General features: G+C 48.6%; 1 protein-coding gene across 4 annotated transcripts in view; it reads left to right on the top strand.

The window, feature by feature from the left end:
* The window catches only part of UBASH3A (ubiquitin associated and SH3 domain containing A), a 45,458-nt gene that overhangs the window by 14,403 nt on the left and 6,545 nt on the right, over positions 1-24,510 (top strand). For all 4 annotated transcript variants that reach the window (XR_002726357.1, XM_023192099.1, XM_023192102.1 and 1 more), the window contains 5 exons: positions 504-712; positions 11,804-11,927; positions 17,097-17,196; positions 20,270-20,392; positions 22,217-22,309. Coding sequence is in view for 3 of the 4 variants with exons in the window: in XM_023192099.1 (XP_023047867.1) it covers positions 504-712; positions 11,804-11,927; positions 17,097-17,196; positions 20,270-20,392; positions 22,217-22,309 (649 nt within the window). In the remaining variant the exon portion in view is untranslated. The remainder of the gene's footprint in view (positions 1-503; positions 713-11,803; positions 11,928-17,096; positions 17,197-20,269; positions 20,393-22,216; positions 22,310-24,510) is intronic.

The raw sequence follows: 24,510 nt of genomic DNA, 5'->3' as shown, positions 1-24,510 counted from the left end.
TTTTTGAGAGGAAGTCTAACCCTGTCGCCCAGGGTGAAGTGCAGTGGTGCGATCTGGGCTCACTGCCACCTCTGCCTCCTGGGTTCAAGTTGTTTTCCTGCCTCAGCTTCCCAAGTAGCTGGGACTACAGGTGCCCGCCACCATGCCTGGCTAATTTTTGTATTTTTAGTAGAGACAGGGTTTCACCATATTGACCAGGCTGGTCTCAAACTCCTGACCTTGTGATCCACCCACCTCGGCCTTCCAACGTGTTGGGATTACAGGCGTGAGCCACCACGCCTGGCCCCGAAATGTATTTCTAAATCTATCCAAAGAATTCTATGCTGCATTTCATTATATTCTATGCTACGTATTGCCAGACAAAGCTTTGGACAGCGTCTTGAAGACACAGAACACGTTGGAGGGGAAGAAAGCAGGAGGTAGCTGGTGATAGGCCTCCTGTTGCTGCCATTTTCCAATGTAAATCTTTGCTAGAGATGTGAAACCCCTTGCCTCTTTTCTAGACCCTGAGAGCCCTATTCCAGTACAAACCCCAGAACGTGGATGAGCTGACGCTAAGTCCTGGTGACTACATCTTTGTGGACCCCACGCAGCAGGACGAAGCCAGCGAGGGCTGGGTGATTGGGATCTCACAGCGGACGGGCTGCCGGGGCTTCCTGCCTGAAAACTACACGGATAGAGCCAGAGAGTCTGACACGTGGGTTAAGCACAGGTGAGTGCTGCCTCTGGCTGCAGCGCCGTCATCTCTGTCTGAGTTACTGTGCGAGAGTGCCCACCTGCAAACAGTGGGCTTCTAGGCCATTCCATTATTGGTAAAATTGCATTCTCTATGCTGGCAAAATTATTCCTGCAGGTATATAGTAAACATCTTGGTTCATCCGTGGTTTTCTGATGATAACATTCAAAAAAGAATTAATTACTATGCATTAGAGTAGTTTGAGATGGTAATCCCCAAATTATTGCAAAACACTACTTCCTTATCACAAACATAATACATTATACTCAGAGGTCCTGAGCTTGGGTTTATGTATTCTTCTGCTCCATGTATGAACTGTAAAGTCTTAGGGCATGTTATTAGTTTTCTATGACTGTGTAATAAATTACCACTAAAACAAAGTGCAATTATTATCTTATTGTATTTACGGGTTGAGAGTCAGAGTCCAGCTTCACTGCGTCCTCAGCTCAGGGTCTCAAGGCTGTAATCAAGGTGCCTGCCAGGGCTGGGCTCCCAGCTGAGGCTTCACGCCCTCACCTGAGCATACATAGTTGTTGGTAGAAGTGATTTCCTTGAAGCTGTAGGGCTCCTGGTGAGTCGCTTCTTCATCAGTTGGAGAATCCCTTAATTGTAGTGCCTTTAGCATCATCTGGTGAGGCTAAGGATTTTCAGAATGGTTCTTTTTTGTTCAGTGTTCTTCCCTCAATTTATCTCTTTCCTCTCCCGCTTCACTATAAATAACATGAAGAAACCAGGTGATACACTTAGCACTTTGCATGGAAATAGCCTTAGCTATGTGACCAACATCATCGCTTACAAGTCCTGCTTTCCATGGACAATTTTGTTAGACTCTCTGGCGCGCATGGGAAGGATCCTCCTTTCTCCGATTTCCTGGAACATGTTGCATAGTCCTTTCTGAGTTGTCCCCGGAGGATTCACCTTTAGCATCCCTATTTCCACTAGCAATCTGTTAATGGTGATTTGGGCTTTCTCTGCCGTGCTATTCAAAAGTCTCTCAGCCTCTACTCACTGCCAAGTCTCAAAGTTGTTTCCACATTTTAAGTTCGGAATGTCTCCAACTTACAATGGTTCAACTTAGGATTTCATAATGGTATGAAAGTGATATGGGTTCAATAGAAACTGTACTTCAGGTGCCCATACGGTCATTCTGTGCTACACTTTCAGTCCAACATTTAACGAATTACATGAGACACTCAACACTTGATTATAAAATAGGCTTTGTGTTAGATGATTCTGCCCTATCGTAGGCTACTGTACGTGTGCTGAGCATGTTTAAGGTAAGCCAGGCCACCTGTGATGTTCAGTAGGTTAGGTGCATTAAACGCATTTTCAATTTATGATGGGTTTTTTGGAACATAACCCCATCTGAAGTTGAAGAGCATCCTCTGTTCGTTAGAACAGCACCCCATTCCTGATACCAAATTTAGTAAAAGTTTAACCAGAGATGCAGAACCAGTCACTTTCATACAATATAGAATACATACAAATATATGTACAGTTGTCCCTTGCAGGTAGCAAGGGATTGGCTCCAGGACCCCCACAGATACCCAAATCCTCATGTTCTCAAGTCCCTGATAGAAAACGCTGTAGTATTTACATGCAGCTTATCCACATCACCCTGGATCCTTTAAATCATCTCTAGATTACTTATGATACATAATACAATGTAAATGCTATGCAAATAGATGTTATACAGTATTGTTTTTATTTGTATTTTTAAATTGTTGTATTGCTATTTTTTATCGATGGGTCTTTTGAATATTTTTGGCCTGCAGTTAGTTGAATCCACAAATGCAGAACCTCTAGATACAAAGGGCTGACTGTACATACAGAATATTTTATATTATATACACATGTATCACATACACATATATATAGGAAGGTATATATACACACACATCTACATGGATTTACTACAATGAATTGCCTTATGGAATTACTACGGCTAGCTAAGCAAGGACAGACAGGCAGGGAGGGGGAATCCTACTCAGGCTGAAAACCCATGGGCAAGTTGAAGCTTGTTGTCCACATGTGGGCAGTTGGTAGGACCACCCGGGGGATGGGAGAGCAGTTGCAGATACAGCTGCTATCAAAGTCTCTGAGTGTGGGGAAAGCCTAAGTTTTTAAAAAATGCCTTCCAACTGCATAAGTCAGGCCTGCTCAGAATAACCTTGCTTTTGATTAATTTAAGTTCAAATGATTAGGGGTTTTAGTCACATTTGTAAAATCTCCTTGCAGCAGCACCTAGACTAGCATTTGATGGGATAGCTGGGAAGGCTGTGTGTGATGCTTAGGATGACTACTGCCTCCCTTCCATCCTCCAGCTCTCATGAGAATGCCTCTGGTAGCCCACTCTGATCAGACATGTGCTAAAAAGGAAGTCTAGGGACTGTCGTTCAGTCTGGCCAAGTTGCCACACACACCATAAAGCCATTACAAAGTGCTAAGGTGGCTCTCGTGAGCTTTTTCGCTCCCTTCTCCCAGGTTCCAGTTAGGAGAGTGGAGAGAGCAGGCAGAGGTCAGAGAACACAGGGTGAAAAAAGAGAAAAACTGCTCAGCCTCATGGGTGTGTACGTTGGGGTAGAGCTCTTGCAGGTGTCAAGACTGATGGTTGGAACAACTGAACGATGAGAGTGGGAGGAGCAAGGCAGAAATACACAGAAAAACCCTATGTTGTGGTTCTGGGCTTCCTGGCACCTTCAGAGCTGTGTGGCTGGGGAAGAGAGCCTGGAAAAGCACCATCATGGCCCTCCCTCTGTCTCCAAGCAGGAGGTCTTAAAACCAATTTATATTTCACTCATTGGTTTAATTCTCTCCTAAAGTGTTCTACAGTTTCTCTAGGGTTCCCCCCACCACCCAGACAAATAAATAAATCATTAAGTTGAACACAGATGTATCAGCATCTACTCAGTCTACAGATTTTCAGATCTGTGCTGGACATTTGCTGTGGACATCTATTTCCAGAATCTATCCATCCAGGGAATTCTTTTCTGTACCCTTCCTGTTGAGGTTCATACACAAGACAAAACTATGAAAATTATGACATTTTATTTGAATAGTCATAAAAGACTACTTTAAAATTGTCAGAGGTTATATGGATATCTAATAAGACTAACATTTTGAGTAAATTAAGAAATAATATATTTTGAAGAGCTGAAATAAATGATTACTTATTGGTCATTTTTATCCAAACCCCCCAAAAAAGAAAAGATGGTTTAATAGTACCTGATAGAAGCTCTTGGTGAAATGATCAGAATTTGCAAGAAATAGTAGTAAAAATAATGAAAGTATTGTCTGAAATATTTATAGAAGGAGATTTGGTGACTATGGCTGATTTCTTTAGGTATTATATTTCTTTTTGCTAATTATTCATACACTGAGATTTGCATAACGAGCCAGGGACAGCATCTATGTCCCTGGGCCGCCCCACTACACATAGTAGCCACTTGACACTGAAGGAGAGCAGATTCCAGCCAAAGCCCCACAGCTGTTCATACATGACATTCCATATCATCTTCTCTTGAGGCCATTTAACTTCTTACCCTAATGAATAAGAACTTAGGACCACAAAATGCAAATATGGGATGAAAAATGCAGCCGTAGTCACGTCTTTATTTATTGATGTGTTGACTTCTAATCCACTTAAATCTATTTTAAGGCAGCTTAAGAGATGCCCAAGAGCTTTGCACACTAACATCACCCCCTGTGCCTGACTCTGTGCCGCACGTTTCCCTTAGTAACTGATTTACTTCTCCAATACCCCGGGGTAGGCACTGTTACTGCTCCATTTGATAGCTGATGAAACTGAGACACAAAGAGATCAACTCACTTGCCTATGTTCACACAGCAAGTGAGCAGAGGAAACAGGATTCCAGCCTTATACCTAATCCCACGCTTGGACTTTCAAATCTGACCTCAACTGCCTATAGCAGAGATCATTAAAATTTAAAAATAAGTCCGTAAATTAAATTATGACACATCCATGCAATAAAATATTTGCAGCTTTAAAATAATTAAAAGGGAGAATTTTATGTTATTTATTGGAAAAATATGCAAGATTTATTGATAAATGAAAAAAATAAGTTGCAGAATGATGTGTATGGCATGATATACTTGTGGGGGAAGGGGAGATACACACATAACCATCTGTGAATACATGTGCACAATATGTATTTCTACACATACATATTCCTAAAGGTTCCCTGGAAGGAAGAATGTCTAGAAACTGCTAATCATGGTTACCTGTGGGTATTGGGAGTGGGAGCCAGGAGAATGGAACAGAAATGGGAGGGAGTCTTTTCAAACATGACCATTTCATAATGTTTAAATGTATAAAGCATATAAATGCATTACGTACTCAAAACATAAATTAATCCATTTTAAATTTCAAGAAGAGAATATAAGAAAGCTGGGTCAAAGGGAGAATAAAGGTGGAAAAGCTAGACAAAGTCAGGGCTGAGGTTTGTCCACACCGCGATGTGTGCTGTGAGCTCCCAGCTCCGCGCTTTCCCACATCCAATAAGAAAACGGACACACATTCAACCAACAGTCATGGCCATCCCAGACGTGTGCAGACCAGCAGTTCAGGAGAAATACACTTTGTGACATAGACATGTCCATGGGTCCAGGGACCACATCAAAATCACAGGATGTGGGTGCCACAAGGGATTGTAGACATAACCTAAGGCAACTCCCCTGCTGGAGAGCTGAGAAGAGTCAGGCCCAGGAGGCCAAGCGATGTTGCACAATCAAGGGAGTTCTTGCTTTCTTGCAAGCTCAGTTCATCACCGGATCCGATCCACAGTTTAAGGAATAGAGAGGAGATGCTGGCTGCACCCTAACTAACCATCTAAATTTCAGGAAGGTTGGGGCTCCCCTGTGGCCCTGCATCATTCAGCATGTCCTTCGCTGTCTGCCCAGGACGGGAGAGTTTCACCATCACAGAGGAACCACAAAGACTCTGCAGAAGATGAGTCAGTGGCTATGATACTTTTCATTTCACAGTGAATATATTAGACACCTGCCTATCAACATAACCATTCCGGCTTTTATGCTGGAATGTATTAATGAAAACTGCAGTGAAAGGAAAGAGAAATAAGCACTGGGCTAGGTGCTGTGGGGTGTCTGATTGGTCCTGCTTTGGAAGCACCCTCATCGTGGCTGGAGGAGCAGCAAGGCGCCCTGACAAACTGTGACCTGTGCTTATGGGCCAGTGAGGCAAATGATGGGAGCTGTTGGACTCCGCTGTGCTGGCTAAATCTTTTCAAACTGCTAAAAGTCCTTATTAAACATCTAAAGCTTTCAAAATCAGAAAATTGTCCTTGAATGTCTCTACACATCACTCATGTATTCATTAGTGGAAAATGTGGTCAAATGGTAACATCCAGAGGCCCACTGACCCATGGACAGACAGAGAGCGGTGCAGATGTTTAATAAATACTTCCTACGAGCCCTGATCAGGACTCACACTTGTGCAATCCAAGCAGCAGAACCGCTGGCGTTACAGTGCCTGGAAACAGACCTGCAGGTGCACCAGCAGGAATCCCCTCCTCACCAAAGAGGGCACCTTTCCAGGTACGAGTCTGCAGCTCCAATGTGTAGTACCTGTCAATTAACATATCAGTCACCCATCACCACCATAATGACCCCAACCTCCTTGCCAGATCGTGCTGGGATTCTTTGGACTTACCTACTGCAAACTCACACTATGATGTTTGTCCGTTGCTTTGAAGATCAGAGATGGCCTGGAGAGACTGGTGATGGAGGACCGTATTCACAAACCACCGCAGCTTCCAATCCTCTGTACAAGAGAGCAGAGGGCGCGCCCCTGTAGGACAGAGAACAGGGAGGCTTGAGTGCGAGGGCTCAGGAGAATAAGTACCATCCCCCAGTCGAGATGAGGACATTCCCGAAACTGAAGACAGACACAGCAGGATTACTTCAAAAACCTCACAGCAAGTTTACAGCAAGTATCTCGGACATAAGAAAGGTACAATTAAGGGCTAAATTGCATCCTGCCAACATCCATATGTGGAGGTCCTGACCCCCAGTACTTCAGAATGTTACCTTATTTGGAGACAGGGTCTTTAAAGAGGTGATTAAGTTCAAATGAGGGCATTAGAATGGGCCCTGATCCAATATGACCAGTGTCCTTATAAGAAGAAATGAGGACACAGACACACACAGGGAGACAGCCTGTGAAGACACGAGGAGAAGATACCTGTCCACAAGTCAAGGAGAGAGGCCTCAAGAGGAACCAGCCTCAATGATAGCTTGACCTCAGACTCACAGCCTCCAGGACCATCAGAGCATCTGTGGCTGTCGTTGAAGCCACTGTGGGACTTTGTTATGGCCGCCCCAGGAAATGAACACAGGAACCTAGTGATGCAGCCCCCAGATGGCAACTGTGTCCTTTTAAGAACCGGACAGAGGTGGGTGAATCACCTGAGGTCAGGAGTTCAAGACCAGCCTGGCCAACATGGTGAAACCCCGTCTCTACTAAAAATATTTTTTTAAAAAACTAGCCGGGCTTGGTGGTGGACGCCTGTAATCCCAGCTACTCAGGAGGCTGAGGCAGGAGAACTGCTTGAACCCAGGAGACGGAGGTTGCTGTGAGCCGACACAGTGCCAGTACACTCCAGCCTCAGCGACAGAGTAAGACTCTGTCTCAAAAAAAAAAAAAAAAAAAAAAAACGGGGAGAATTCATACACGTCTGTTTCATGGTGTAAGTGATCATCAAGAGATTAAGAGACTCTCTTAAGTTAAAGAGAAAAATGAAAATGTGAAAATGCTAAGCTCTTTTCTTTCTCCTCCCGTCACCCATGTTCACAGCGTAATCTTGATCATATTTCATTTGAAAGACCAGCAAAATGCACTCGTTTCTCTCTGTAAACCTCACAGATGTCATCAGTTGATAGCAAAGCGCTACCGTCTGCAGAGCGAGCCACAGGGAGGGTGTGGGTGCCCTCGCCTTGCCCTCAGGAAGGGGAAACCAACCAACATTTCCTGTGCTAATGTGGGGCTATGAATTGGGCCTGCTGCTCTGAGCATGTTAATGTGAAGAGGAAACGCTCGATTGTTCCAATGAGACTATCTATATTCTTGGTCTACTTAAGATCAACTCAAGTGTGCGTTTCCTATCTATTGGCATCTGACAGCTTGAGATGATGCAAAGTAAATTGGCCTGGACCTGCCATAGTTTATAGATGGAGACAGGGCAGGCGACAGTGTGAGAAGATCAGGTGCAACGTGCAGATGATTCAAGAAACACATGAACTAAATCAAGATGCCATGCAGGGGATGGGTGGTCCAGGGTGCATGTTCAGAGGAGTGCAGGGTGGGTGCTGAGATGCAAAAGAAAAGATGCCCTTCCTGGCTCTGGACGGGTCTTGGTAGAGGCGTGGGAGCAACTGCTGCTTTTATGAGAATGTGGGGACTTAAGACCTCTATGGGAGAAATGCAAACATTTGCAAATGGGCTGGATAAATAGAAACATGCCCTGTGCCTGGCTGAGAACAGTAACCTGTGGCGGTGTGTCAATTCCTCCCATAGTCATTTCCAGGTTTAATGAAATTCCAGGCTAAATCTCAAAGGGACTATTTGTTGGAACTTCACCAAATGCATGAAAAGTTTATAATAAACAGGAGAGAAGAGCTGAGAGAAAACTTTGAAAAATAAAAATGAGTTATTTACCCAACCAGATGTTAAAAATAGTTTATGAATCTACAATATGGTCCTGGCTTAAAGGAGGTTAAAAAACAGATCAGAGGGACAAGATAGAGATCAGAGGAGCAAGTCTAGTGTCCTGGAGAGGTCGCATCTGACAAAGGGTGCATCACAGATAGGGACAGAAATGGGTAAGAAATAGACAGTACTGGCCGTACGTGGTGGCTCGTGCCTGTAATCCCAGCACTTTGGGAGGTGGAGGCGGGTGGATCACCTGAGGTGAGGAGTTTGAGGCCAGCCTGGCCAACATGGCGAGACTCCATCTCTACTAAAAATATAAAAAATTAGCCAGACGCGGTGGTGTGCACCTGTAGTTCCAGCTACTTGGAGGCTGAGGCTTAAGAATTACTTAAACCTGGGAGGCGGAGGTTGCAGTGAACCGAGATCAAGCCACTGCACTCCAGCCTGGGTGACAGAGTGAGACACCATCTCAAAAAAAAAAAAAATAATTAATTAAATAGACGGTATTTCATATCCCCTCACATTGTACACTGAAATCAATTCCTGGCAGAGACAAGAAGTAAATAGAAACAGAAAAACATGTTAAAAATAGCACTGCTTAGACCAGGCACAGTGGCTCACGCCTGTAATCCCAGCACTTTGAGAGGCCGAGAAGGGCAGATCACGAGGTCAGGAGATCGAGACCATCCTGGCTAACACAGTGAAACCTCGTCTCTACTAAAAATACAAAAAATTAGCCGGGCGTGGTGGCGGGCGCCGGTAGTCCCAGCTACTCGGGAGGCTGAGGCAGGAGAATGGCATGAACCGGGGAGGCGGAGCTTGCAGTGAGCCGAGATCGCACCACTGCACTCCAGCCTGGGCGACAGAGCGAGACTCCGTCTCAAAAAAAAATAGAACTGTTTAAATGAATGCATTTCTGATTTCTGGACTGGGGAGAGTTTTGAAGGCTCAGAAGCAGTGGAAGGGATCTTAAAGTGAGACTTAGCAGACCTGTCTTTAATAGTGATTGTTAAATGCTTAAACTCAAAGACCTCTGCAGGTTAAACCCTACGCTGTAAAGATCAAGCTGACAACAGTGCTTTTCAGAAGATATTTATAAAGTTGACGGTCCCCAGTGGGTCATCCACTTGAGCTGATTACCTGACCCAGCCCCCATCCCTCCAACGGTGACCCAGAGTCCCTGGATGCTGCTAGCCCTTGGACATTTTTGGCACCCAGGTGACTTATGCCTGCCTTTTTCACTTACTGACCAAGAAACTGTCTCCTGGACTCTGCCTCTACAAAGACTACATTCAAACTTGCTGAGAAAAACACTGAGGCTTTGAAAGAAGAAATGGCCAAAGAACACAAACAGGAGAGAAATAAACGGGGGAAGGATTTCCTGTTCATTAGTAATAAAAGACTGCACAAAAAAAGGAGGCCCGGCCAGGCACAGTGGCTCATGCCTGTAGTCCCAGTACTTTGGGAGGCCAAGCTAGAAAGAAGGATCCCTTAAGCCCAGGAGTTGGAGACCAGCCTAGGCAACTTAGCGAGACCCTGTCTCTACAAAATAAAAACTAAAAGTAAGTTAGTGGGGCGTGGTGGTGCATGCCTGTAGCAGTTACTTGGGAGGCAGAGGTGGGAGGATCTCTGGAGCCTGGGAGGTCGAGGCTGCAGTGACCCAGGATCGTGTCGCTGCACTCCAGCCTCAGCAACAGTGAGACCCTGTCTTAGAAAAAATAAAACAGAATTTTAAACCAATGAGGCACCATTTCCCCTCACCTTCTACTAGACTACAATTTGTTTTCCTGAAAAATCGGTTCAAATTAAAAAATCCATAAGGCAGCATTCCCAAATGTGGATGGATGAGGGAAATGGGGTTAGATTTTATGGTTAACTGAGCTGGAGGATTGCAGATACTGTTTCATCTTTTTAAATTTGTTGTATTTTCCACATTGGAATAACCATAAGAAACAAAGTATCCTGAATTTTCCCAATGGAATTGGGAATTTAAAATGCTGGAATTTGCTGAAAGCAAGAGCACAATGTTAGTAGAAAATGTTGGGCCGGCAAAGGACGTTTTATGCCAAATTCAACCCAGAGAAATCCCGCAGACCTCCTGCTGAGAAATGCCTGTGTAGCCACTGGACTGTGCTCGTGTATAATTTTTAAATAGAGTTTTCAAAGATCTTTCCTTTTATGGAATGAATTCCCCCTTGGGGAAATCGATCATTTGCTGTTCCAAGGAGGATTTCGGCGGCCACTGGGTCTCTGTTTCTCATTCTCACCATCTTCCTCTGACCGCCCTGCCTGTTTCTTCCAGACACGTTCATTTTGGGGACCCCACCATCACCGCCTTCCTATTCCAGAGCCTGGAGTTCTCACCGCTGCTACTTGCTGGCATCTTTCCCCTCAGTGGTCCCCAAGCACCCGATTGCCTGTCCACCCCATGCCACATTTCTCGATTCGTTGGAACACAGCAATTTCCTCATTGCCTGCAACTCCTTCTACTAAATGCATCTTCTTCCTTCCAGATGTGAGCAGAGCTCTTCAATGTGGCTGTTCACTGTTTGTTCATTCCTGAATCCCAGCTACATCCATCTGCACGCCTCTGACTATATTAGAAAGTGGATCAAAGGGGATGGTGTACTAGTCAGGGTTCCCCAGAGACAGAGACAGAGACAGAGAGACAGAGAGTGACTGAGAGAGAGAGAGAGAGAGAGATCTAGTTGAAGGTTCAAGACTGTGGGCCTGGCAAGTCCACAGTTTGCAGGGCAGGCTGGCAGATGGGAGACCCTGGGAAGCACTGAGGTTACAGCTCTAGTCCAAAGGTGGTCTGGAGGCAGGAGTTCCCCTTCCTCATGGCCCGCAGTTTGTTTTCTCTTATGGCCTTCACCTGGTTGGATGAGACCCACCCACAGTGATGTGTCGAGTCCTTCAAGGACCATTTTCTGATTTTAAAAGCTTTAAAGGTTTTTAATAAGGACTTTTAGCAGTTTAACAAGATAGAGCCAGCACCGTGGAGTCCAACAGCTCCATCCTCTAGAGGGTGGTCTGCTTTACTCAGCATAGTGACTCAGATGTTAATCTCATTCTGAAAACACACCTTCACAGTGACATCCAAAACAACATTTGACCCGGTACCTGGGTACTGTGGCCTAGCCGCGCTGACACGTAAAATTATCCATCATAGATGGTGATCGTTGTAATAAAACCCCTACCTCATCCACACTTCCTGGAGCCTGAGCACTTCGCACACGCTACTTCATTCTGTGCTCATGGGAACCTTTCTGCGGAGGTTGTCCCGGACATTCTCAAGTACATACATGACCAGATGCTGGGTCTCCATGGCAACAACACGGTCTCACCTCTGTTCAAACCATGCTTTCCTTCCCCCGCAGGATGTACACCTTCAGTCTAGCCACGGACCTGAACTCCAGAAAGGACAGTGAAGCCAGCAGCAGATGCAATGGGGAATTTCTTCCACAAACGGCAAGGAGTCTTAGCAGCTTACAGGCCTTGCAGGTAATAAAACATTCCCTTTTTTCTTTTAAGTAAGCTAAGCAAAACCACACTTGTATTAACTTCATGGTGGATGCAGCTTCCTGGGTGTAGCTTCTGTTCCACAGACTCATCCTCCCTGCTGCCCTAGAGCACAGAGCCAGGTGTAGGTCAGCAAGGGAGCCTCCCACCGGTGCTGAGGTGCCAGGGGCTCCTGCCTTGGTCTGTCTGGTCTGGGCAGACAGGGAGCCACCCCTCCATAGCAGAGTGCCCCACCTTCGAGCTCCTCAAGGCAGCTTCAGTCATGGCACCAGGACACGGGGCACAGAAGAGGCAGGGACACAGCACTGCCGAGAATCCCGAGTTCTCACCCCATTCCCTCATTCATGAGCCAAGCGGCCCCCAAGATGTCACCTGCCCCGATACCTTGGCCCCTCATCTTTTGAGGCAAAACTCTGCATAACCTGGGGGGTCAGCAGACTCAGGCCAGGGTCCAGGACATAGCAGGGCACCCTGAGCTGGCCACCCTCACGGGGCACATGCAGGAGTACAGGCGCCAGGCAGGGACACCAAGGAGCAGGCAGCCCTTCCCTGAGGGCAAACAAGTGACATCGCATCCCTGATCCCTGAAGATCTGAAGCTTCACTTTCCAAGGGCTGCACCTGCTGCTGGCTTTTGTCCAGTTGCCACAGTGGTGGAAATGCCTCTCTGTCCTTGTTGTTCCCAAAATTCGCCCGCCTGTGCCCTGCCATGTGCCGCACACGTTACTTTAGGATCTCTCATCCCTGCTACCCAGTGCCTCTCTGTCCTTGTTGCTCCCAAATTCGCCCGCCTGTGCCCTGCCCTGTGCTGCACACGTTACTTTAGGATCTCTCATCCCTGCTATGCCCAGTCGACACAGGAGGCGCTATTCCTGCCCCCTACCCATTTTACAGATCTGAAAACTGGGGCTCATGGAGGCTAGGAAGCTTGTCGGAGAGCGCACAGACTCCTAACCACCTTCACATCAGATTGTTGGCAGGATTACATGAGATGGGCCATCCAGTGCTCACCACAGCCAGGCCCCTGGACAGAGGGTGGAGTCGCAGGAGCCTGGTTTATTCCCTAGTCCCCAGGGCCCAGCCTGGTGCCTGATCCATAAATCTTCAGAACAACCACAGGAAGGCCCTGCCAGGACTTGTCACTGGCTCTCTTTAAGGTCAACGCTCACCCTCTGTTAAGGATTGAATTGTGTACCTCCGAAATTCCTATCTCAAAGTGCTTACCCCCAGTCCACTCAATGTGATTGTATTTGTAGACAAGGCCTTTAAAGAGGTATTTAAGGTTAGATGAGGCAACACAGATGATGCAGTCTGATCCAATCTGACCACTGCTCTTATAAGAAGAAGGAATGGGGAAACAGACACACACAGAGGAATGAGCCTGTGAGGACACAGGGAGGGGACGCCACCTGCAAGCCCCAGAGAGAGTCCTCAAAAGGAACCAGCCCTGGCAACGCCGTCATCTCTGACTTCCAGCCTCCAGGACCGTGGCAGAGAAAACTCTTACTGTGGAAGCTGAACAGTTAACCCACACGCAGCGTCCCTGACGCCATTGGCGCCTCCTGGCCTCTGGTGCAAATGAGGCCAAAGCTAAGTGGCCTTGGCAGGTCTTTGCTGCCTTGGTGGCTAGGTGAGGAGGCCTTTTCTTGAGAAATGAAGAATGTGTCTCTGAAGCTGGGTGTATGTGAAATGGCGATCAGCGTTCACCATGTGAGAAAGGCCCAGACTTGGGAGAGCCGAGACTCCCCAGGCCTGTGGCCTGCTTTCCGGATTGAAGGAGCAGGACAGCCTGGAATGGATGTCTCCGCTTGTAGCTCAGCCTGTGTCTAAACTGTGCTTTCAATGGCTGAAAACAGAACATGTGTCTGCCTGTGAACTGTCCCCCCTCACGTGGCCTTCTCTATAGGGATTTCATCCCTTCCCTATAATAAGAAAAGACAACTGGCCGCAGGTCTGGTAGGACGCACCTGCGGGAGGCAGAATCATGGCCCCAGAGATGACGCCCTAAGCCCGGGAACCTGTGCGTGTGACCTTATTAGGAAAGAGAGCTTCTGCAGATGGGATTGAGTGGAGAGTCTTGAAATGGGGAAATGATCCTGGGTTATCCAGGAGGGCCCTGAACCCCATCACGAGTGTGCTGATGAGAGAAAAGCAGAGGGAATCTGATACAGCAGCAGAGAAGGCCATGCAGCCACAGAGGCAGAGACTGGAGCAATGCGGCCACAAGCCAAGGAACGCCTGGGGCCACCAGGAGCTGGAAGAGGCAAAGAATAAATTCTCCCCTAGAACCTCAGAGGGAGCATGGCCCTGCCAACACCTTGACTTTGGACTTCCAGCCTCCAGAGCTGTGAGAGAATAAATGTCTGTTGCTTTGCACCACCCAGCCTGTTACGGCAGCCCCAGGACACCAATGCAGTACCTTCCATCTAGAGAATGTATGCAGCCCTGCCTCATTCCACAGGTCCCAGGAGTCAGTCCATTCCACTCCCCACAGGCCTTTCTTTTGCTTTATCATCATATTCCTGTGGCAAAGCGCCACAGAAGAGCATTTAAAATGCTCTGAGCTCTTCCAGGAAGAAAATACCCCAAATCCAAAATTTCGGGGACTTTGTTACTGGGCAGAATGAGGTTCCAAGCACATGCATGCTTTGCAACCTACTTGCAGATCAACTCTCTACAGGATAATGGACTAGGATGTTTTAATATTCATTCTGGGATAGGGGGAGTGGGTGCTGCCTCTTGGTGTCAGCGTAGGCAACCTCTGTATAGCCATACTTCACAATTGCAAGACAGCAAGACAAACCTTCCCCTGAAGCTCTTCCTCAGGAGATGAGTGTTTCTATCCCCAAAACAAACATCTGAAGTTCTCCAATAAGGGAAAACAACACTATTCACTTGGCCTTACCGTCTATCCGTTTTGAAGACTCAGCCCCATGACCCTAAGAAAGTGTTTGCATGGCAACTGCAACATTCTCACCGGCTCACCAATCCCATAGTTGATGCACCTACCAAATGTAGTCAGGGCCATCAAGAACCGTCTGGTCCCGATAAATTTCAGCAGCTGGAAATTCTGCATCCTCCAGGCCAGTGTGGACTTCACAAGGCATCCACAAGATCTGGCAGGAGCTGCCCGTGGTGCTGACTCCAAGAACGCTTGCAAGGCAGGTGAAATTGGCCCCCACCCTGCTTTCTGGTGTTCTTTCATTCCCAGTAGTTTCCAATCACTTCCCAAGGTGCAGGGACACCACTGGGGGCCACGCTTGCCAGAGCCAGTGTCCAGTTAGTGCAGACCCTTGAGACTGGATCACTGTTCACAGAAGCAAGTTCAGACAAGAATGATCAGCTGCGCTGGCCAGGTGGAAAATGAGTCCCTTCCTCCCTGAGGGTGTTTGGATGTTAAAGGCATTTGCGTTTTCCTCTCTAGGATTTGGGGGGAATCAGGGCGATGCTGGGGCTGATGTATGAGGGTTTACGCGGACAAGGCTCACCTCTCCTCACCTCTCTTCCTTACCCTGCTCAGTAGGAAAACACACACAAGAGCCGCCCTGTCATTTTAGCCTAGAGAGAGCTGTGTGGCCAAGAGGGAGCAGGGCAGGGATAGCGCCTGTCTGAGCTGCCTCCTGCCCAGGGGTCCTCCCTACCCTGTCCCCCCTGGTTGCCTCGGCTCCAGGCAGGACTTGGTCCCCAGAAGGCAAGTCCTGCCCACTTCCCGTGGCAGGCCCTGTGCGCTCTGCCCCCACCGTCTCTGTGGATGACTCATCTTTCCATGTTCATCTCTTGGCCCAGGAAGACCTGCAGCTCCCTAAAGCAGAGAGGCTGTGGACTGCAGCTTCGTGTCCCAGCATGTGACACGCTCCCTCCTGTGGTGCCGTGTCACAGGGAGGCTGAGGCACAAGGCCTGGGTGCCAGAGGGCAGCACCACTGGGCCTGTGTTGCTGCAGGGGTCCCCACCTCTTGCTCTGAAATGGACCCCCCTGGATAGCCTGGGCCTGGCTCTGGGGCTGGGAATGTAGGTGTGGGGCCAATGTCAGCTGGCACAATAGTGCCCTCCAGGGAAGCAGCCGAGACTGGTGTCTCCCTCCAGGGTCCTGGTGCAGGGCTTACACTCCACACAGCTGTCCTGGTGGCCTCTAGCTGGCTTGGCCCCTACAACTCTGCTCTCTCGTCCCGGGGGACCATCCTCAGCTCTCATTCACACTCTCCATCTCATTTGCAGTGGGTCCCTCTCAAGGCTAGCACCTCCACTTGATCAGCCCTGCACAGCATGGGGAGAAGGGTGGCCCAGCCCCCTGAGGGCAGAGCCCCCCAACACCATCCCACACAGAGGAGGCCCCTCCTAAAGGATAGCCGGCCTCCCTGCCCCAAGCATGACCCTTGGGCTACTTCCCCAAAGCACAGGCTTCCCAGAAACAGGGCGGGCATGAGCCCTGTGACTGCGAGGCTCCAAGGCCATCCTGGGGCTGCCTGAGGCCAGGGAAGAAGGTGCCAGAGAGCTGCTGTCCCCGGCTCGAAGCTGCTGGCCACCACCAAAGACAGTCTCATGCCAAGAATAAATAAATTAACTATAAAATACTGTTTTCCTCTAGCATTCAGCCAAACAGAGAATGACCAGCTATGAGAAAACAGCAAGGGGATGGATGAGGGCTTCTCCACTCAGTGCTCAGAAGCAGAACTCACACCTGGAAGCCATAAAAGGACTGCCCCTCAACATGTCAACACCAGGGCAGTCCTGCAGGGCTTCTCAGAAGTGTGCCAGCAAGAGAGGAGACTAGATATACAGATAGATAATCTATATTATAACAGTACATATTACAATATAGATAGGGATAATGTCCTAAGAGGTCTCTGTGGGAATAAGGACTTGGAAAAGACAGAAAAGTAGAAAAACAGATGTGTGTCATGGTAGGGGCCAATCCTGTCTCTTTTCATTTCCTTGATGTTATAATGCCCAGAAAATAAAATATCAGAAGAAATGGAAGAGATTGCCAATTTCACGTCCTCTTTCATTCTAATAATTTGGGCAAAATCGGCTGAGCTATTGACTAACGAAGGAAGAGATTCCCTCCCAGTTGCTGGGTGACTGGGAGAGCTGCTATAGGTGCAAGTCCAGTGAGTTGAATGTTAAACTGTGTGTGCCTTGCTTCCTGCCCAGGCCACCGTTGCAAGGAAGAGCGTGCTGGTGGTTCGCCACGGGGAGAGAGTGGATCAGATCTTCGGGAAGTCGTGGCTGCAGCAATGCTCCACTCCTGATGGTAGGTCACGCTCAGGCGGGTCTACGGAGAGAAACACTATAGATCTGACCAATGAGATCTCCTTCTCAATGACCTTACATGGCACCAGATCCCCTGAGGCACCATTCTGTAGAATGACCATGGGTAGACTGTATATGTGGAAAACGTGCCTGCCACATCTTCCTCCAGGGGTGTTCCATGTATGCATCTGAGTGTGTGTGTTGTCTGTAAGAATCTTCCTTCAACTTCTCTGTGGATGATGGAGGAATGGTTCTCAATAGGAAGCAGGTCCGCTAGTTTGAATGCTTGGACAGGTCTTTTCATCCCTGCGGCACATATGTAGCATTTTGTTAGTGAATGCACCCCGACCTGTGGTCTCTGACCCTGCCGCTTCTGGCACACGCTGTACCTCTCAGTCTCATCTCTGAACCTCTCCAACCTAATCTTGACTGCTGTAATTTTTGGCTATGCTGCTTAACAGATGGACGTATTCTTGATCATGCCTCCAGTGCACCCCAGCTTTGCTCCTTTGAATGCCAGGAAGTAAGAACAGTGCTTATAAATACACATACCCACAAGCCAACCTCTGTACTTATGATCAATGTCCACATCAGTGCTCATCTCCTAATAGGAAGCCTATAGTGTCACAATTTCTAAGCCATGACCCATTACATGAATTAAGGCATTGAACATAGTGACAAAATCAATTCACAGTTGCTAGGTTAGCTGAACCCTTTCGGGATCCCCCTCCAGAAGCCCAGCAGACCCAAGAAAGTGGGAAATGAGTAGGGAAAACCATTGGCAGATGACAACCACACACTAGAAAAGATTCTGAGCAGATGGCATCATGATCAAACATATTTCCAAGAACTCACAGAGCTAATAATATGGTCGCCTCTATAAAACAAGGTCAAGTAAAGATACAAGAGCTTAAAGAAGCAACAATAAGACAATAGGTGGCTATCAGGATGCATTAACAAACATATAAGAAACTTTCTTGGAATAAAACAATTTTTTAGCTATTGAATTACTGAAACTATAGATTGAACTGACACACCATGTCCATGGTGGGGAGAATCAATACAAAACAATCAACACCAAAAATACTTATTGGGCTTCATAGAAAAAGAAAAAATATTTGGTCATCTGGACAAAAGATCAAGTCACTTATAAGGGAAAATATTTTAAAAGCACTGGAAATCCCCAACTGAAAGGAAACTCCTGGTGGATCTTTTCCCAAGGTAGAGAGGCCCTTGATAAGATAAAGAATGACATCTAGTTTGTCTGAATTTTGTATATTACAAGGTTTAATAAATCACGATGAGGTATAGCCACATCCTCCTCCAAGGTGACCAACTTCAGGGGGCCCCTCACCTCACCCCCTATTCCACACAGACTCTGCTCCCATCGGGACCTGACCTTGGCCCACATCCTTGTCATCTCCTGAGCTCTGCCCTCTGCCTCCAGAGTGATCACAACTAAAGTGTCAATGACAGCAAAATACCTAAATGGAGTGTCTTGACATTTTGGTGGGGATCACAGATGCCTTTGAGAATACGATAAAATTGATGGACTTTCTCTCTGATTTTAAAACTACCTTTCCCAACAGCTACTGCTGGCGTTGTATAAACACCTCTAATTTCAAACAAGAGTCTCTGCCCGTGGAAATCCCAGGGAGGGAGTCTTCAGAAAACTCCTACATGGAACCTAAAATATAGGCATGAAAAATAGCCATTGCCCCCCACTGACCCCTGCTGCCTCCCACTGCCCCCCCACTCTGGGTTTGTGCAAGGCAGCGGGCCAGGATGAAAGGGCCTGGCATATTCCAGGGTGCAAAGGGCAGGGCCTGCTATGTATGGCAGAGCAGGTCTCAGGTAGGTCAGTGTGGCTGCTGGAACCTATTAGTAGCCAGGAGGCTTGGGGTCCCTTTGGAGAATGTGAAGGCAAACCAGAGTGCACTGGAGGGTGCAGTGTGTCGTGGTGCCCTGTGTGAGGATAATCAGTCACCCTGACATGAGACCAGCCCCCCGACTTGTTGGCCACTCCCTCTTGCACCAGACGCTGGTATATGGGTGTTACCTCACTGGCTCCTCACAATTGCTACTCTTTCCCTGTTTTTTACTGGTAAGAGAGATGAAATCATTTGCTTCTGGTTGCACAGTGAGGAGATGGTGATGCCAGGATTTGCCACCAGACTGTCAGATCTTAGAACTCAAGGTCAAACTCCACGTGAACCCTGACACCGGGCAGCCTCTGGTGGGACAGAGTCCCAGTGAACCCACCTGGCTTCCGGCCTGGCTTCAAGCAGTTGACTAAAGAATGCACAACACAGGCATCTCCAGTTCGAGCACTCTGTCCCCTGAGCAAGAAGGATATGTTTAAAGCTAGGGGGATGGATCATTGATGGCAACTTCAGATACTTACCAAGTTATGCCAAACCAGTCATGGAGATACTTTATCAGGTTCTTTATAAGGAAAATGTAGGAATGAATCTTCATGGGGCATTTGGGGAGGACAAAGAGGGTTGCATAGTTCCTGGGGCTGAAACTTAAGTTTTCTGCATTTGAAAAAATGTTGTGTGCACAGCCGAGCAGCACTTTCTTTTTTTTTTGTTTTTTTTTTTTTTTTTGAGGCGGAGTCTCGCTCTGTCGCCCGGACTGGAGTGCAGTGGCCGGATCTCAGCTCACTGCAAGCTCTGCCTCCCGGGTTTATGCCATTCTCCTGCCTCAGCCTCCGGAGTAGCTGGGACTACAGGCGCCCGCCACCTCGCCCGGCTAGTTTTTTTGTATTTTTTTAGTAGAGACGGGGTTTCACCGTGTTAGCCAGGATGGTCTCGATCTCCTGACCTCGTGATCCACCCGTCTCGGCCTCCCAAAGTGCTGGGATTACAGGCTTGAGCCACCGCGCCCGGCCCCGAGCAGCACTTTCTTCTCAAATTGAAGCCACGTTGCAGAGCGTATTCAGAAACAACACAGTTGACAATAGTTTCTATAATAACCTTGCTGTTAGAGTGGGTCTTGGTCTTGGGGGTTTTGTGGAACAAATCTGTACTAACTTGATGAAACTGAACATCTGATGCTTATTTATACTTCAGGGAAATACTACAGGCCAGACCTGAACTTCCCTTGCAGTCTGCCCAGACGGCGTCGTGGGATCAAAGACTTTGAAAACGATCCCCCATTATCATCGTGCGGCATTTTCCAGTCCAGAATTGCAGGTATGTTTGAGGGCTGTATGGTAGGAAAAGTAACAATAACAGCAACAATGATTACGGCTAACAGGTATCCAGCCTGAGCCTTAGCTACACACCCTTTGATACAGTGTTAGCTTTGTCTCCAGTCTGTTGAGGAGGCTGGGGCACAGAGAGGTTAAGCAACTTGCCCAAGGTCACACAGCAAGAAAGTGGCAGTGCAGAGGTTTGATCTAGGAATGGATGATTCAGGAAGTTGGGAGGAATGAAAGACAGGCATAGAGAGAACGAGAGAGGGGAGGAAAAATCAACAACCACTGTATGCACCAAGGAGCTCACTTTACAATGGAAAACCACATCCTCTCATTGGTTTTATTTCAAAATCTGTCACTTTGGGCTTCTGTTTCATGTCTGACGGTTCTGCTTCTACGTGACTGAGGTTTTTTAAACAGAAGAGACCAATGAGTTCATCAAGTCTTCATTTCCTAAATTCAGAAAATGGAATCCAGAGAAGCAAGTTACACCAATGGCAGAGACCCCCATGGCCCACTCTCCCGGGCCCCCACCCAGTGGTGTGCTCAGAAATGTTTAGCCAGCTGCTCTGGGCAGGGTGGGAAGCCCGAGTAATAGAGTTATAGAGTCATAGAGTTATAGAGCCGTAGAGTTAAAGTTATAGCACTTGCCAGGTGCAGTGGTGAGAATACTGCATTCCCTGACAGCTGATTCCAGGCTCCCACTGTGAGGTCCCAGGACGATGAGTCGGGAAGGGATGGTGGTCCCAGGCCTCTGTCCCTGGCTCGTAGGTGACATCTTTTGTCTTCCTCTCCTCTTCTCCGCATGTCTCTGTGCACAGATTTCCCCTTTTAGAAGGACACTGTCATACTGGATTAGAACCCACCCTAATTTAATTGATTGAGGTGCACACCCTTATTTTAACTTACCACTCTGTAAAAATCCTGTGTCTAAATGAGTCACATTCTAAGGCACCAAGGGTGAGGGCTCTCACATGTTTTGCAGGGGAGGGGACACAGTTGAACCCAAAAGAGCCTCCACTGGAACCTCGGTCACCAGCTTTGGGGCTGTGCAATTTTTCTGCCGTAGGGACTCCCATATTTCCCTGAGAGTGGGGCTTCCAATATCACAGGGGGAAAGGCGGTGTACAGGCTTGTCCTTCCACGAGCTGCAGTGGGTCTTGAGTTTTCTCAAATGACCACAAATGTGAAGCCCGGCCCGTTTCTGAACTCACAGTGGTGCAGATCCAAAGCCCAGGCCCACAGGGCTGCTTCTCTGCTGGGGGTCTTAAAGCCTGAAGTCAAGGTCTCTGCTGGACTGAATTTCCATTGGGAGCTCAAGTCTCCTTCCAGACTCATTCTGCTGTTGGCCAAATTCAGATCCTTGCAGTGGGAGGACTGAGGTCGGTTCCTTGCTGGCTATTAGCTGGGGGCTGCTCCCAGCTCTAGATGCTGCCCACGTTCCTTGCCATGCGGTCCCCTCCATCTTTGCAGCCAGCAATGGAGAATGTTTTGCTGAATCCTTCTCACTTCACAGTTCTCTTTTTTCCATGACTGGCTGGAGATAGTCACTGCTTTTAATGGGCTCACCAACTTGGTCAGCCCCACCCACCTTGGATCCCCTCCCTTCTGCCATAGAATGTAACTGTCCCAGGAGCAACAGATCATCCTGGTCACAGGTTCCCCCCATACTTGGGGGCTATGCAAGGTGTGTCACACTAGGGGGTGGAAACCAGAAGCCCTTTGAGGACCTTGCCTACAAGAGGGAGCACATGGCTCATCTACCATAGGAGGCTAGGATTATGAAGGGGCATTTTCTGCCTTTTTCACTATTTTCCAGGGGATGCACTACTGGACAGTGGTATCAGAATCAGCTCTGTGTTCGCCTCCCCAGCCCTCCGCTGTGTGCAGACGGCCAAACTCATCCTGGAAGGTCAGTGAGAACCTCGGTGAGCTTCTCCTACTGCTTTGACCTTGTGGCTATTCTCCAAGGGGAATGGGAAGGGAGTGGAGGTGGAATTGGATGACTGGCAATGAATGCCCACACCAAAGTCATCAGGCAGGTACGAGCCAGCCCTCCAAGGATGCTGGCAGGCACACTGAGTCCATGAGCGTGTCTGGAATACTAGGACTGTCAGACCAGTAGGGGCTGGGATAGCTGAATGCCAGGGCCTGTCCTCACACTGTTTCTCTTTGGCTTCCGTCAGCTAGACATTTTTAAAATACACCTGGAAAGGAGCATTCGAAAACCTTGAGAGCTGGGAACAGCTGCTATGGTTCCTTCTAAGTCTGAAATGCATAACTTTTCCCAGGGCAATGCACTGGGCCAGTGGAGCTGTCCAGCATCCTCAAGGGCTGATATGTGTCAGGAAGCCCTGGGCAAACCCTTCTGCAGCTCCCATCGATGGGAAGAAGAAAGTTTCTGCCCAGAGGAAAACAGCCTGTCCCAGAGGCCTGAGCTCTGCCTTCAGCCTGCACCCTGTCCTGCTCCTCTTTGTCTGGGAAGAGGGATGAGATCTCGGTCCCCAGGCTGGCTGTGGCCAGCAGCACGGGTGACATGGGAGAGGGCATGTGACCTCCATGGTGACAGGGGAGAGGGCAGAGCACACAGACGCAGATGCAGCAGGAGGGCAAATGTCGGAGACAGGGCTTGCCTCGACTTTCTCAGAGACCTAGGAAGTCAGGCCACCAGCAGGAATTGGGGGCAGGGACTGTGGGAAGTTTGGAGTGCGCTAAAGGTATGAATGGCTGTCAGGGAGAGGGGGCCCAGGTCATGGGCTGGGAGATGCAGGGTGACCGCTGGGCAGCACTCAGAGCCCACACAGAGTCTGTGAGCATGAGTTTAAATGGAGATGCGTTAGCCGGACTAGGGGGTCTCTTCCAGCTTAGACCGGGAGTGGGTGGAGAGTGGGATGCAGCCAAGGGTGGGGTTGAGCTGTGAGTACAGTGGAGCCAGAGGGGGCGGGAAGACTTGGGGGCATAGTGAGGGGGTGACCGTGCCCATGGACTTCCAGCTAGGTCAGCCAGGAGGCCGCGCATGGGGGAGGTGAGTGCAGGAGAAAGGAGGTGATCTGAGTGACGGTCAAGATCCACGAGGGGGGCTGTTTGGAGACAGCAGAGTTTGGCACTGCACCATGGCAGGGCTGCCGTGGCTGGAATGACAAGTCCCAGGTGGAAGGAATGGGTGCTCAAGGCAGGGAGGAAGCCGTGTCCTGCAGGAAAGGGGCAGGAATGGAGGGGCCATGGAGGAGCCATCCCGCAAATGGTGGTCTTGCTGGGACTTGCACATGGGGCCACATCAGAGCTGGGGCCACGACCGGTAGGAGCTGTTGGGACAGTAGTGGATCCATCGCACACGTGTGCATTGCCGGTTCCCATGTCCTCAGATCCCCTCTACCCCGTCAGAGAGGCTCCCTCAGAGCACCTTCAAATTGAGGTGCCCAGGAAGCCCTGGCCAGGAGCGGACCTGACTCCACCCACAGAGCCTCTCGGGCTCATCGTTCCTGTCCTGTGCTCTCCTGAACCTTCCATCCCATAATCCAGTCCTAGTTTTATGAGGCACAGAAATCCATTTTATCAGCATGGAGCATCCATGATCCGCCTTCCATGCAGTTAAAAATGTCGAGACACTTTCTGCCCACCTCAGTCTTGCAACTTCATCCTTTCATTTCCCTCCCAATTGTGGTGCAGGACCCCAGCCCCCTGCACAGCATCTCAGGTCACAAGACAGAAATGCAGATTTATTTCAGTTTGCCTTGGAGGTTCCCATGTTCATTGCATCGCCGCCCCTCTAGGCTCTCAATGAGCCCGAGGAAGATCAAAGAACAATATCAGCTTATCTGACCAAACCACGAAAGGACTCAGGAATCCCCAAAGGCCTGACGGCAGTGTAGCTGAGGCCAGAGGCAGCTCCACCAGGAGGGCAAGCAAGGCTTCCACAATCCTTGTCCCTCCTCACAAAGCTTGCACGCACATACACATACCACACACCACACACACCACACACACCACACACACACACCACATGCCACACACACACACCACACACACCACATACCATACACACTCACCACACACACACCACACGCCACACACACCACACACACCACATGCCATACACACGCACCACACGCC

Source organism: Piliocolobus tephrosceles, chromosome 19 (assembly GCF_002776525.5).
Source record: "Piliocolobus tephrosceles isolate RC106 chromosome 19, ASM277652v3, whole genome shotgun sequence".
NCBI lineage: Eukaryota > Metazoa > Chordata > Mammalia > Primates > Cercopithecidae > Piliocolobus > Piliocolobus tephrosceles.
This window is presented reverse-complemented; position numbering and strand designations above follow the sequence as displayed.